The sequence below is a fragment of the Harpia harpyja genome, chromosome 24 (assembly GCF_026419915.1).
Source record: "Harpia harpyja isolate bHarHar1 chromosome 24, bHarHar1 primary haplotype, whole genome shotgun sequence".
NCBI lineage: Eukaryota > Metazoa > Chordata > Aves > Accipitriformes > Accipitridae > Harpia > Harpia harpyja.
Genome location: NC_068963.1, coordinates 944,147 through 957,065, shown reverse-complemented (window position 1 = coordinate 957,065; position 12,919 = coordinate 944,147). Strand labels below are relative to the sequence as shown.

At 40.8% G+C, this 12,919-nt stretch overlaps 1 protein-coding gene across 1 annotated transcript; it reads right to left on the bottom strand.

Annotated features, from left to right (window-relative positions):
* Positions 1–1,444: 1,444 nt before the first annotated feature.
* On the bottom strand, positions 1,445–12,659 carry LOC128135790 (butyrophilin subfamily 2 member A1-like). Its single transcript, XM_052774873.1, has 12 exons — positions 12,587–12,659; positions 9,601–9,951; positions 8,075–8,359; positions 6,649–6,747; positions 6,221–6,247; positions 5,054–5,080; positions 4,055–4,081; positions 3,583–3,609; positions 2,936–2,962; positions 2,667–2,687; positions 2,453–2,479; positions 1,445–1,983 (listed from the first exon to the last, which is right to left on the bottom strand). Exons 1-12 carry the CDS (start codon positions 12,657–12,659, stop codon positions 1,445–1,447), a joined length of 1,530 nt encoding a protein of 509 aa, XP_052630833.1.
* Positions 12,660–12,919: the final 260 nt, after the last annotated feature.

The window sequence follows — 12,919 nt, the reverse complement described above, 5'->3', positions numbered from 1 at the left end:
AGCTTTGCTCTGGAGCCCAGAACCTTCTTCTCACAGAGGCCACCCCTGCAGCCTCCCCGCCTCCAGCTAAAAAACCCTTGCCATGTAAACCCAATACAATTTCTAACTGGAATTTGACCATTTTGATGCAAACAGCTCTGAATATTTTTCAAACCAAATAGTTCGGAGACTGAAAAAAAGTTTTACTCTCCCCTCAGGCAGCCAAAATTTAACCAAGACAGGTGTGAAAACATGAAATAAAATGAAAAGAAAGTGCAGATGGTATTAAGATCAGTTTGCATACAGTTTATTATAAAGGTTTTGTGTAACATTTTCATGCATGGTGAGACCTTCAGACATTTAGTCACAGGAGGTCAGAAGAGGAGGAGGTGCTCCGTGAGCAGGCACCCCCCCGAAGGGATTGCAGCTCACGCTGGAGCACGTACGCCTGTGAAGGGAGTGCAGCCCATGGAGGACCCACGCTGGAGCATAGGAAAAGAGTGAGAAGGAAGGAGTGGTGAAGAGAAACCACTGTGTCATGACTCCAACCCCTTGCACTGCTTGTTGCCCAACTGGAGAGACTGAGTGTAACGTTTGGTGATAGAAACCTTTGGTGAGGGGAGGGGTGTCTGGAATTGAGCCTGGGTGTGAAGCTGAGCCTGGGAAAGGGTGAAAGGTGATTGAAATGTTTGTCTTTTTTTCATTTCCCAATACCCAAACCAGTAATTGAATCCTTCTGCCAATTGGCAGTAAATTAAGTTAAATTGCCAAGTCTAATCTCTTTTGCCTGTGACAGCAGTTGGTAAGTGATTTCTTGGGGGAGTAGGGAGTGAGCATCTCTGCTGGGGCTCGGCTGGTAGCCAGGGTCAACCCACCACAATGATGCAGAGAAACAAGGTATGCTCAGTACCCTGCCAAACGTTAGCACCTTCTTGGAAAACACAATGTCTCTTTTAACTCCTTTTCCTGCCTTGAATTTTCCAAGGAGCCTAAAATTGAAAAGAAAAGTTTTCAAAACAACACTCTCTTCCTTCAAAATACATTTATTTCATTTCCTGATACAAGAATGGTAGCAGTTGGCTTGCCTAACTTTAGGGATGGCATTCAACCTAACATAAATACAGAACATGGAGTATGAGTCATGTTGCCTAGAGGAGAAGGAAAGACAGGCTATATAACCTCACCTAAATTACAATTCTATCTTCAAGCAACTGAAACCATTGCTGTACTGATAAGACTTTCATGGCCTGTAATGGGAACTCAGACTCCTGCCTAGGTTTTTCTGAATCGGATCCCAATCTTCTTTCAACTAGCTGATTCTTTTTTCCTTTCTCATTTTTTTTCCCTGTTTCAGCTTCAGGTTTCTTCTTTTTAATTTTACATTGCTGATGTCCGAGATGTCACTTTTCCCTTCTTCTTTCCACTGAACTGTCTTTCCCTAATCCATTAGATCTCACAGTCATATTTAAAGAAGCTTTAATGGGACAGGGGTTAAGACTGGGCGGATGAGAGGTGTGAGCGTCCCTTCCCTTTTGGATAGAAATGGGTAAAACATTTCTGCAGGTTCCTTTCCAAGCCTTAGAGGCATTCTCACCATGACGCCCATCTGCTCTGCATCATAAAAGTTCACTTGCCCTTCCTCCAAGTCCAGCAGCACACCGATCACTGAATTACCCATCTGCTGCTTCGCAATCCTGTGATCTCCTTTGCTAGAGAAAATCTCTCCCTGGGACCTGTGCAGAGCCCAGAAGTCCTCCCCGGGGAGGGTCCCTTCCTCCTCCTCCCTCCCTTTCTCCCTCAACACCCCCAGCACCCAGTCCTGCTGCTGGCCCACCTCCACCTCCCAGTAGTGTTTCCCAGCTGCAAACCCTTCCTTCCCCAGCAGGACAGGGACTGTGGAGGGAGCGTTTGGGCCAGCAGGTTCAGACGCATTGCTCTCCACATCTGGAGTCCCCGGCACCTGGAGCTCCAGGACTCGGCAGTCAGGATCCACAGTAACGGGAACTGGAGGGGAAAACGAGAATCATCCAATGAGCAGAGTGGCCCAGGGACCTCTTTCCCCATGGGGCTATGTGTTGAAGTGTTTGAGGGTCTGAGCGGTTCTGGTGTGATTCAACAAAGAATTTAAGCATTCCCCACAACAGGGCAAGCAATCACTGATGAACTGAGAGGCACCTCAGAGCTGTCACAGCCATGTCCTCTCTCGGGGTGCAAGTCCACACACTACCACAAATCTGTTTTCCATATGATCATCCATCCTCTCCAGAATCGTGTCCACATCCCACCCCACACCTCGACACCTTTCAGCAACTCCTTTTCTCACATCCCAGCCTTCATTAGCCTGTTAACCAAGCCAGGCATATTCCTGTGACTCCAGCTAGTCGGTCTATCTCCAACATCATGGCATTGTCATTTCAGGGTGACTTGGACAGATGGCCACTGCATTTTCACACCCCTCCTCCTGCCAGCTTACCTGCGTGGCTCCAGGCTTCCCAGAAATCTAGAGAAAGAAAATGGACATTACTGTATTATGTTTTAGTAGGGCAGTTAGATACTTCTCAGACTGAGAAGACTACTAATGTGCAATTATTGTCATTACTGTGATTCTGCATCAGTTTTGGCCTTTCTCCTCTTAAGCCACCAATACTAGCATTTTGTATAATCACTAATATTTCTAACCCACTTACCCAGCTCTGCTTTCAGTTGACCTGAAAAGGAAAGATATAGATATTCCAGTCAGTAACATTTGTTTGCTTTTCGTTTTTTGTTCCAGTTTTTCAAAATAGGACAACCCCCAAGCATCCAATAGGAGACTATTCCTCTCCATAGGTTGATCTTTGATTATATTACTTGGCTTCAAATCCAGGGATAACATAGACATGCTAACCTGAAGATTTGTCGTACTGTTTCTAAACTTGACAAGAATGTCATATTTACATAAAATGTGTTTTCTTACCGAAGCGTTTTTTGAGTTTGGACTTTGCTGAAAAGGAATAGCATAAATGAGTGGTGTAGAAACTCAAGGCAAAAATGAAAAAACATTTGTGAGAGAGATATTAGAATTACATCACCAGTTGTTCCTTATGGGAACAGTGTGGGAGATTTCTGTCATTAAATTTGCAGGATAAAAGCAGTTACAGTTTTTTCTTAGTAACGTGAGAAGAGGGGAAGGAGAGAATGAGAAAGCTGAGCTGAGAGTTTTGGTTCTGTGAAATTTGCAGTTGTGTCCAGGTGAAACATGCCGCTTAGAGACATGGTTTAGTGGTGGACTTGGTAGTGTTAGGTTAACAGTTGGACTCAATGATCTTAAGGGCCTTTTCCAACTTAAATGATTCTATGAAACCACAAGGGAGAGAAGAAAACTAATGCAGAGTCCTGAGATGTGTAAGTCGACCGTAATCAGGGTCTAAGGCACAATGCATCCTGCACATGTAGGTAGAGAAGTAAATATCATTGGCCTTTTTGCCATGTAATTAACATGGCAAATAACATTTCTGAGAAGTCATTTTAAAGAAAAGTAAGCTAATTAAACATAGTAGCTTATTTTCACTGAGGCTGGACAGCATCTATTCTCAATGAATATTTTAAGAAAACGAGATTTACCTGCTTGATTTTTGCTTTTCTCTCCTTCTGAAAATCCAGCACATAGAATAAAAGAACTAATATTAATGGAGTACTTATTGGATATATACTGGAGGTTAAATGTTACTTAGTGGACTTTCACATTGCCTTCTGTAAAGCCTTAAACTTGAGTCACTTCTGTGGGAAACACATCATTCCAACACGCTTTCTGTTAGTTCATTTTACAGCTAAGCATACACACACAAATTCTACAATACTTAAAGCCTTTCTTTTCTGGAAGAAAAAAAAAAAAAAGTAAATATCTTGGACTGTGCCTGGAGTTTTTCACATTGATTCAGCTGAGCCTTGCATTTCATTTTAAATGCTTAACCACATTAAACAGTGCCATCAAACCCAGAACAAACACACAAGCCAAGCCAGAAAAAAAAACCCAAAGTGGGCATAACTTTAACACAAAGACAATTAAACACAATGAACAAGAAAAGCATCTTACCTAACATCGACTTCAGTTGTTTTTTTTCTAGAAAAGACAGTACACAGATATCTGTATAAGCTCTTTGATAGAGTGGCTTAATGCACTCAACAACACCAATACACAAATTGTATAACCATATAGCAAGTGCATCCTTGGATTACACTGTCAACTGCTTTGAGTAAATCCAATTCAACAATTTAATGCATGAATGTATCACACTATTTCAGCTTTATTATATTTAGAAAACTCATTAAGCAGGGTGGGAACAAGACTTATATGTATTGCTGGTAGAGGTCTTCTTTCAAAGCCTGTTTAAAACATGCCTTAACTGACTACATTTAAGAGGGCTATTCAGATGCATAAGCACCTAGTGCATTTGAGATGCCCTGGGGTATCCCAAGTGCCATATAGGTGTCTCTAAAAGACCTAGGGTGTCCCATAGAAGCTCTGTTAGTTCCAATTGTGTCTGTCAGATACAATTGAAGATCAATGAGAGATCTGCTTCCTTCCAGGGTGGCAGCTAGGAGATAAATGGGATGACCAAGGACATCACAAATGCTCCAGGGCACCTGTATGTACGTAAGTGGATTGAGCCATAGGCATGCAAGCTCCCAGTGGAGATCCATGAATAAAGTTCACAGGGTTTACAGGCAACTCAGCTGATGAAAGATAGGTCTGAATAATCTTGAAAAAGGCAGAAGAGTAGTCACCAGGAAGAGAAGGAGTGCTAGAAGCTTGCTAAGAGCTTTCCATCCAACAGCAGGGATTTGATTTGAGTTTTCAAAAAGATCACTGTTGGCCCATGATACTTCCTTGTAAACATCTGCAGTCTTCACTAAAGAATAGACCTTACGTGGGATATGATGTGTCATTGTCACTGTTTCCTTAATATTGAAAAGGCCTGCCACTCCCGCAATTACTATACTGATAATCAACATTCGAATATTGTTTCCCTGAATTTACATCTTTGAGATCTCTGAACATCTTAGCGTCATTTCAAATTCAGAGGACTTTTACCTTCTTCCATTTCCATCTTCACTTTCACTGAAAAATAAAGAAAATGAATCATAATGTTAATTATTCTTGTAAACTTCCCATGTCATACAACAGTGTACTTTATGTACAAACAGAAATAAGTAGAGTTAAAATTTTAATTTAATTTAACCTAATAAACTTCCCAAGGCTTCTTGTTCGTCCAAAGAGTTCTTATTTTTTATACCAAGACATGTCTCATTTCTAATGGAGTTCACAAAAAATGAGGTAGCATTCCGAGACACCCAGTCCTTCCTAGGTGAGTCTTGCCCAACCATAGCCTGACTGAAGTTCAGAGACCAGGAATAAATCCCTTCTGGTCCCATGGATATGTGTCCCCTCAACTGCCAAACCTGGTCAGGGAACAGAACCAGATGTGCCTCAGAATAAAATTATTCGTGCAATTCATTTGTCCCTGCTATGGTTATGGCATGGGTCAATTAGTACTCTCCCAAACAATAAGCAGGTAAGCATCTAGGTGACAACATGAGCTGAGGGCAATTCCCGATAGATGGTTTTAACTGTAAATACTCTGTCCTGGTGAGCAGGAAAGTTCAGCAAAAATCCACATGAGCTATGCCATGTCCCCCCACCCCACTGCACTGGTGTTGGACTAGGTGATCTTTAAAGGTCCTTTCCAACTCAAACCATCCTATGATTCTATGACAACTGGTTCATTTTATTTTTAAGTACAGACATAGGTGGTGAGTACCAAACAGATGTATTCAGAGTAAGCTGCTTTCAGAGTCTTGAGATGGCCTTAGGTAGGATGCTTGAATTGCTCTTGACTGTTTGGTTAATTCATTTAGTTCTTCCTAGTCTAAGGAATCCAAGGAATGCTTCTGATCAATTAATTAACTCTTGAACAATTGCAAACAAACCTTGAATATGTACGACATGGTAGAGTATGTCAGTCAGCATATAATAATGACTAGAGCTTAATGAAAGACGGAAACAGATTCTGTTTATAAAACACAAATGAAAAAAACTCATACAGGAACTTATTACATTGTGCTGTGCAAAAGTAAAATTAAAAACTACAAAACATTTGGATGCAACTAGAACTGCTAATTAGTTCTGTAATTTTATACAAATAAACCTTCCAACTTACAAATTGTCATAATCTTCATATTCATCTTGCTCATCACTTACCCGATCTAACTGTTTTCTTGTGGTTACCTGGTTAAAAAAAAGAGCAAAAAACCCTTTTTTGCATGTTTTTGTAGAGTAATACTGACAGAAATCAGCTCTCTGATTTGTCATTTAGGTTCTAGTGTCATTGACAACACTATGGAGTTATGTCCCCAATAATTATAGAAAGGGAACTACATGCATAGTTTAGGTCACAGAGGTCCTCTTGTCAGACTTAAAGCTATCTGAGGTAAGGACATGCAATTTGCCTTCCTCCTTGTTCAGACCATGTACTTTCCCACCCCTTTTTTGTTCCATTTCCTGAATTTGGTCATTAAACAATCACTGGCGATTTTGCTTGTGAGCTTTTGTTACAGTCATGGATTTCAATATGAACTGTTTTGATATTTCTATATGTTGACTGAAATAACATACAAAGAAATACTTACTTCTCAGCTTAGAAAATACAGTGGAAATTAGGACCATGCTGAGACATAAAATTACAAGGAAGATAATCAGCCATTTTGAAATGGAGGGAAAGAAAATATCTGTAAAAATGACCAAAAGGAGTTATATTCTATTACTGATTAAAACATAACGACAGTTATATCTTAGGATACAGTCAATACGTCTGAGGAGATGGTGAATTTGTATTTTACTTGAAGTTTCCTAGTAAAGTTGCTGAAGAAGAGATCTAGCCCTCCCCAACAGGACTAATCCAGGGAGACTCTTTCTCTGGGTATCAGATTCAGAATTATGAAAGATATGTCAGAGAGAGGTACACAGGTTTCCACCTGTCTCATGAATCACGAGAAAGGCAGCAATACCAGCTCTCATTTTTTTCACAGATGTGTTTCATTTCATACTAAACTGAGCAGATGATGGAAGAAACCATCACCACTGGACAAGAGAGACATGTTCACCCTTGTTTAATTTGATTCAATGAATGTCTGATTCATCCTGCCGAGTATAGTGTGTAAGTCAAGAAGGAGAATAAGATTTAAGGTATTCCCCACGTTGGATTTTTCCTGTTTCCTCTTTCCGGGTACTTCCACACTCAATGTTCTGGGATTTCTTGATGCCAGCCCAAAAGGGACTTCCCTCACAGACTTCTTCAAGAGCTTTACACTGCCCTTTAGTTCCCATTCCAGACCTAGACACTGGCTTTGTGGTGCTGAAGTTCTTTTTGGGGTCCAGCCCTATGAGGCTTGTTTCAGACTACCTGATGCTTGTCTATATACCTAGCAAAAAGAAATGTGTAAAGTTCTACAGAGTACGGGGAGCCATGACATTATCCACACCACGATCACACAGTAATGCACATATTAGAAGAAGGAAGATAAAAACATAGACTAAAAACATTTGTGAGCTGTTGGAATTATCACTTTAACACTTGTGACCATAACTATTGTTTTCAGCTATGCTCTGTGAAACCCATCAGCACACATCTTATTAAATGGCCTTGTAACCTGTTTCTGGATAATGCAAGCTTTTGGAGTGCTCGACCATTGCTAAGGAAATATGTAATTTTTGTATGTGCATACAGTTATATTCTTAATCTGTTTTAATTCAGCTCTGACAAGTTGACTGCCTTTGAACACAGATTTGTGTAAATTTGTGTAAATTTGAACACAGAAAGTCTTGATACTACCTGACTGCTTTTTAAGAGGAAAAACTGATTTACTGGGTACTGTCAAAGGCTGTGCAGTCAACTAGAAATAAACGTGGAAGAAGACTGCAGTTCTCATGAACTTTTTTCCAACACTGATTCTGGGAATACATCTTCAGGCCAGCTCATGACATAAAAATTGGACCCATGCCATTTAGACAGTGTCTTTTTAATCTTACAAGCAGGTGACTACAGAGCTCACCCACCTGAGATCAGGACTCGGGACTCGCTCGTTGTATTTAGCAGATTGTTGACTATTCTGCAGGAGACTTCCACGTCAGAGCCCGGTTTTAGGTTCATGGAAGTTACAACACTGTATAGACCTGCAGGCATCATTGTCATCTTTGTGGTTGATAGTTCCTTCCGGACCTGTCCTTGGCCATCCAGCCAAATCACCTCGGGTTTAGGAAACCATCCAACTGCATGGCAGGTGAGGCCAATGCCCTGCTTCATGTGACTCCTCAGGAAAATGGAAGGCACACCACCTCTAGCTAAGAAAAAGAATACGTATTCTCCATTTCAACCAGTACTGAGAATGGGAAATTGTCTGGCTTATCTTGAATTCAACACCTCTTTTTTTATATGTATATTTGTACGGAAATACATAGAAAGACTTTTCTGAATTTAAACTGTGACAGAGACCAAGGCCCTGAAGTTTCTCAATGGTCAGCAATTCAGAGTCTATCAGATTGAGAATAAGGAACAATTTAATGGAGATTACAGCAAACAGAGCTAGCTGGGGATGGCTATTCTGGAATGAAGTTGCCAGTGGAACTTCCCAGAATTTTGTAAAAAAAGAAAAAAAAAAAATCCATATCCTTGCGATGATTAACGGATTACAGGAAGCCTATGAACAGTTAGTGCAATCTGTCCGTGAAAGCAGAATGTATTAGTGTCTCAGGCTAATCATTTCAAGTAAAACTGTTACTGACATGGTACACATCTGGTCTACAGTTCAAAAAAATTGTATTGTTTATACTCAGGATGTCTGAAGACTAAATTACAGTGTTACTTAGATGTTAAATCTTTGCTTCATCTGGAGTTTTAAAGCTAAGAGGACATCTTCAGCAGAATCTGGCTGCAATATGAGATGCCACAATACCTATCTAGTAGAAATTGGTTCCTGTGTAGCAGGGAAAGCATGGAGGAACACTGTCCACTTCCAAGCCAACTACATTAACTGAAGAAACCCATGAAGATGGTATCTATTAATGTACTGAAATAAAAATAGGAGCAATGAAGTCCTACCCACTGCTTTGTTCTCCTGCTGGGGGCAAGCAGCAATGTAAGTGGCGAGGTATTGGGATGGGACCAATTGATTATGCTGACCACATAGAAACTCTGGACAATCAGCTCAGTCATGGTTGATTGCACAGTAGAAATCTAAATTCAACTTTACATTGATCAGCTGAATAATTGCAGGGTTCCCTGAACTTTCTGATTGGGCTTTCATTGAGTATGAAGGGAGATCGTATTCTCAGGTCACACACAGCTGCATGTGTTCGGTTACCTAAATACAGGTGTCTCAAACTAGGACTAAAACTTACCTCAAATATTGGATATAGCCATTAATTTAGAGAAAACTGACTCAAATCAAACACAACCCTCCATGAAGACAGTTTATGTGTCAAATTATATTAAAATTATATTATAATTCCCTCAGTCAGTGATGGATATACATGTTTCTATTCAGCTCCATCTTTAAATAAAAAGAGAGAGAATTGCCACTAACCTGCCACTTGCAGTTCAATCAACACATCATGGTATGTGTCATTGAAAGAGACCACACAAGCGTATGATCCTTTGTCAGAGCTCCTGACATTCTTCAAGTGCAGAGACATGTTGCCAGCTCTAAATTCACTGTGGAAGAATTCTGTTCTGCCTTGATATCTCTCATCTTGTTTCTCCACTTTATTCTTTCCATCATATCTGCTCACAGTTATTTTTTGAGACTGCTCATGAAATATCCACTGGACAGAGAATACCTCAGGAATGTTATCTGCTACAACGTGGCAGGGCAGAACCACACTTTCTCCGATGACTCCAATGATGGAACTATTAGGAGGAGAGCTAATAAGATGACCTGGATAAAAATAAAATGGCAGTTGTTTCTGTTTGTCCATATCTCATTTTTCATGGCATTACATCAGGCAACCAATAGAACCAATATCACTGTCAATAGGAGAGGAATCGAGAAGAAAACTAAAAAAATAACATGGCAGATTACTTAGATGAGTAATGTTCACATTATGTGAGGCTCATGGAGTTTATCCTTCACTACTGTGAACACTAACTTAAGCAATTTCGTGGCCATTAAGTGATGGCTATTGAGAAATCATGGAAAATGGGTGAACACTGAGAAGTCCATAAAAGGTCAAACACAGGATCCAGGATCTATCGAACAAAAAAGTAAAGGTGGGATTCAATTGCCCAAACATTGGTACCTAGTATCATTTGAAATGTCATTAGGGTATGCAAGACATCCCGATGGTGCTGGTAGATGTGGCGTACGACCTGCAGCAGATCTGTGTTCATGTGAAGGAGCAGCTGGAGAGCAGACCAGAATACAGCAGTGCCTAGAAGGACACTAGATATTTATGTGTTGACACCTGAATCACATATATGATGATTTGGTCATCTACATCTGAGCTAGATGTCCTAGGTTCCCTTTGCAATGAATGGGGAGAAACAGGCAGCTTCAGACATCAATCAGCCTTTGTTAAAAGGCAAATGACTCTGTCTTCCAGATCTTTTCTTTTGTCCTGGTTTTGGCTGGGATAGAGTTAATTTTCTTTCTAGTAGCTGATATAGCGCTATATTTTTGAGTTAGGTATGAGAAGCAGGTTGATAACACACTGATGTTTTCAGTTGTTGCTAAGTAATGTTTAGTCTAAAGTCAAGGATTTTTCAGCTTCTCATGCCCAGCCAACAAGAAGGCTGGAGGGGCACAAGAAGTTGGGGACACAGCCAGGGCAGCTGACCCAAACTGGCCAAAGGGCTATTCCATACCATGTGATGTCATGCCCAGTATATAAACTGGGGGAAGCAGGGGTGGGGGGGTGGATCACTGCTCAGGAACTAACTGGGCATCGGTTGGCAAGTGGTGAGCAATTCCATTGTGCATCACTTGTTTTGTATATTCCACTTCTTTTATTATTATTATTCTCATTTTATTATCGTTGTTATTATTATTTTCTTCCTTTCTGTCCTATTAAACTGTTCATGTCAACCCATGAGTTTCACTTTTTTTTCTCCGGATTCTCTCCCCCATCCCACTGGGTGGGGGAGAAGTGAGCGAGCGGCTGTGTGGTGCTTAGTTGCTGGCTGAGGTTAAACCATGACACTGGTAAAATGGGGCTAGCGTGTCCAGGTTGGGCTTGCTTGGGGTTTGCTGTCACGGGGAAGGGCTGTGTGTTGGGAGCCTTGGTGATGCTATACTGAAGTCAGATGTGCAGCTTTCAGATTTCTAAAGATACACGAGATGAATCCCACCCACAATGTATATCTTTGAAAGGGAGTAGAAGGGAAAACCAGGACATTTTATAGCGGTCATTCTCATTTCAGTTCCAAGGAGGATACCAGAATGGAAAGAAGGCTCTTGGAAATAACAAAATAAATAGCAACCAACATGGACTTGCAAAGAAGTCATATCACAGCAACTTGACTTTATTCTACGGCAAGTTAAAAATCTACCATGAAACATGTAGGAAATATTTAATATTAAATATAATGTCACTTCATATGCTGTAGGGGATTGCATCTGATCAAGCCCCAAGAGCCCCAGTCTATGCTGATCTTCTGTCATATCTGCCAGCTCCATTTAACAGGAAATCTCAGATACACTAAAGCATTTAGAATTGCACTAGGCGTCTGTCGTTAGGCACTGAATAACACACAGGGAGCAGGATTCAGGTCCAGAACTGGGAACCTAAAAACAGATGTCCAGGCTTCCTAATCATCAAGAGGACTAAAAGCAAAACTTCCACCTTTGAATAAACAGAGAGACATGCCACTGACCTGCCACTTCCAGTTCAGTCGTTGACTTGGCTACATTCCTACTATAGTCAATGGAGATCTAGCCAATAGTCTGTTCAGTTCATTCTACAGCAGGCAGTGAGTCTTTTCATTGGGTAGGATAGAGTTCCTTGAACATCCATCTTTGATGCCCTGAGATACTATAGGCACAGGATTGGCAAATGTGACACAGGCTACACGGTAGGTCTGTTCTATATTGGAACATCGAGAAGCAAGAAGACCCTACAGCATCTGAAATACCAGTAGATGCCAATGCATGAGCCTCTGAGTCTTACCCTAGATGCTGAGCTTGCATGCAGACACCTGCCTCTAGGAAGCTAAATGTAAGCAGCTAAATCCATGAGCCAAATCCAAAACCTTGGGCACAATTCAGTTGGCTACACCTAGGTGTCTAGTGCTGAGTTACCTTGGAGCTTCCCAGCTGCCCTCCATTCACCAGTCTAGAGGGTTATAAGTGTCCGGCAGCCCTATCGTATCTTCCAGCCTATGCAGATGTCCCAGGTGCCTTAACACATATCAGACAGCACCAGGGTCTTATCTGGTGTTTTAATTTGATGTTTTATGTCATCTAAGTTAAAAAGAAAAAAGATGTGTACTCATTATTTTTGACTTTGACATTTCTATGAACCTAGGCAGAAATAAGCTGTTTTATTAAAATATATTCAAAATGGAACTATCTTTACCTGTAATGAGGCATGATCTGTGTTGAAAAGTCAGTATGTGAATAGCTGTCAGCCACCAAAAGGGGGAACCCATCAATATCCAGGCTTCCTAATCATCCACAGGACCAAAAGCAAAGCTTCCAGCTGAAATTCCTGTATGACTCCTTCAGTCTCTTCACATGTTCAATGCAAAATAGCAAGCATAATTGCAGAGATAGAATGATAGGGAAAAATATGAATGAACTTAGAGATAATGGGTTTGATGCTGTCAAAGGCAAAGAGGATTGCAGGACATCTTTTCCTTCCTCATCTCCCTGTCAAGTTTAACTACGTAAATGGTACAAAAGAAATATA

Excerpts from the sequence above, each read along its gene's own strand:
- LOC128135790 (XM_052774873.1), bottom strand. The coding sequence starts at position 12,659 with ATGGGTTCCCCCTTTTGGTGGCTGACAGCTATTCACATACTGACTTTT. Across the intron at positions 5,081-6,220 it reads CAAGAAAACAGTTAGATCGG|TGAAAGTGAAGATGGAAATG; the intron begins GTAAGTGATGAG and ends TTTATTTTTCAG. Across the intron at positions 4,082-5,053 it reads GAAGATGGAAATGGAAGAAG|AAAAAAAACAACTGAAGTCG; the intron begins GTAAAAGTCCTC and ends TGTCTTTTCTAG.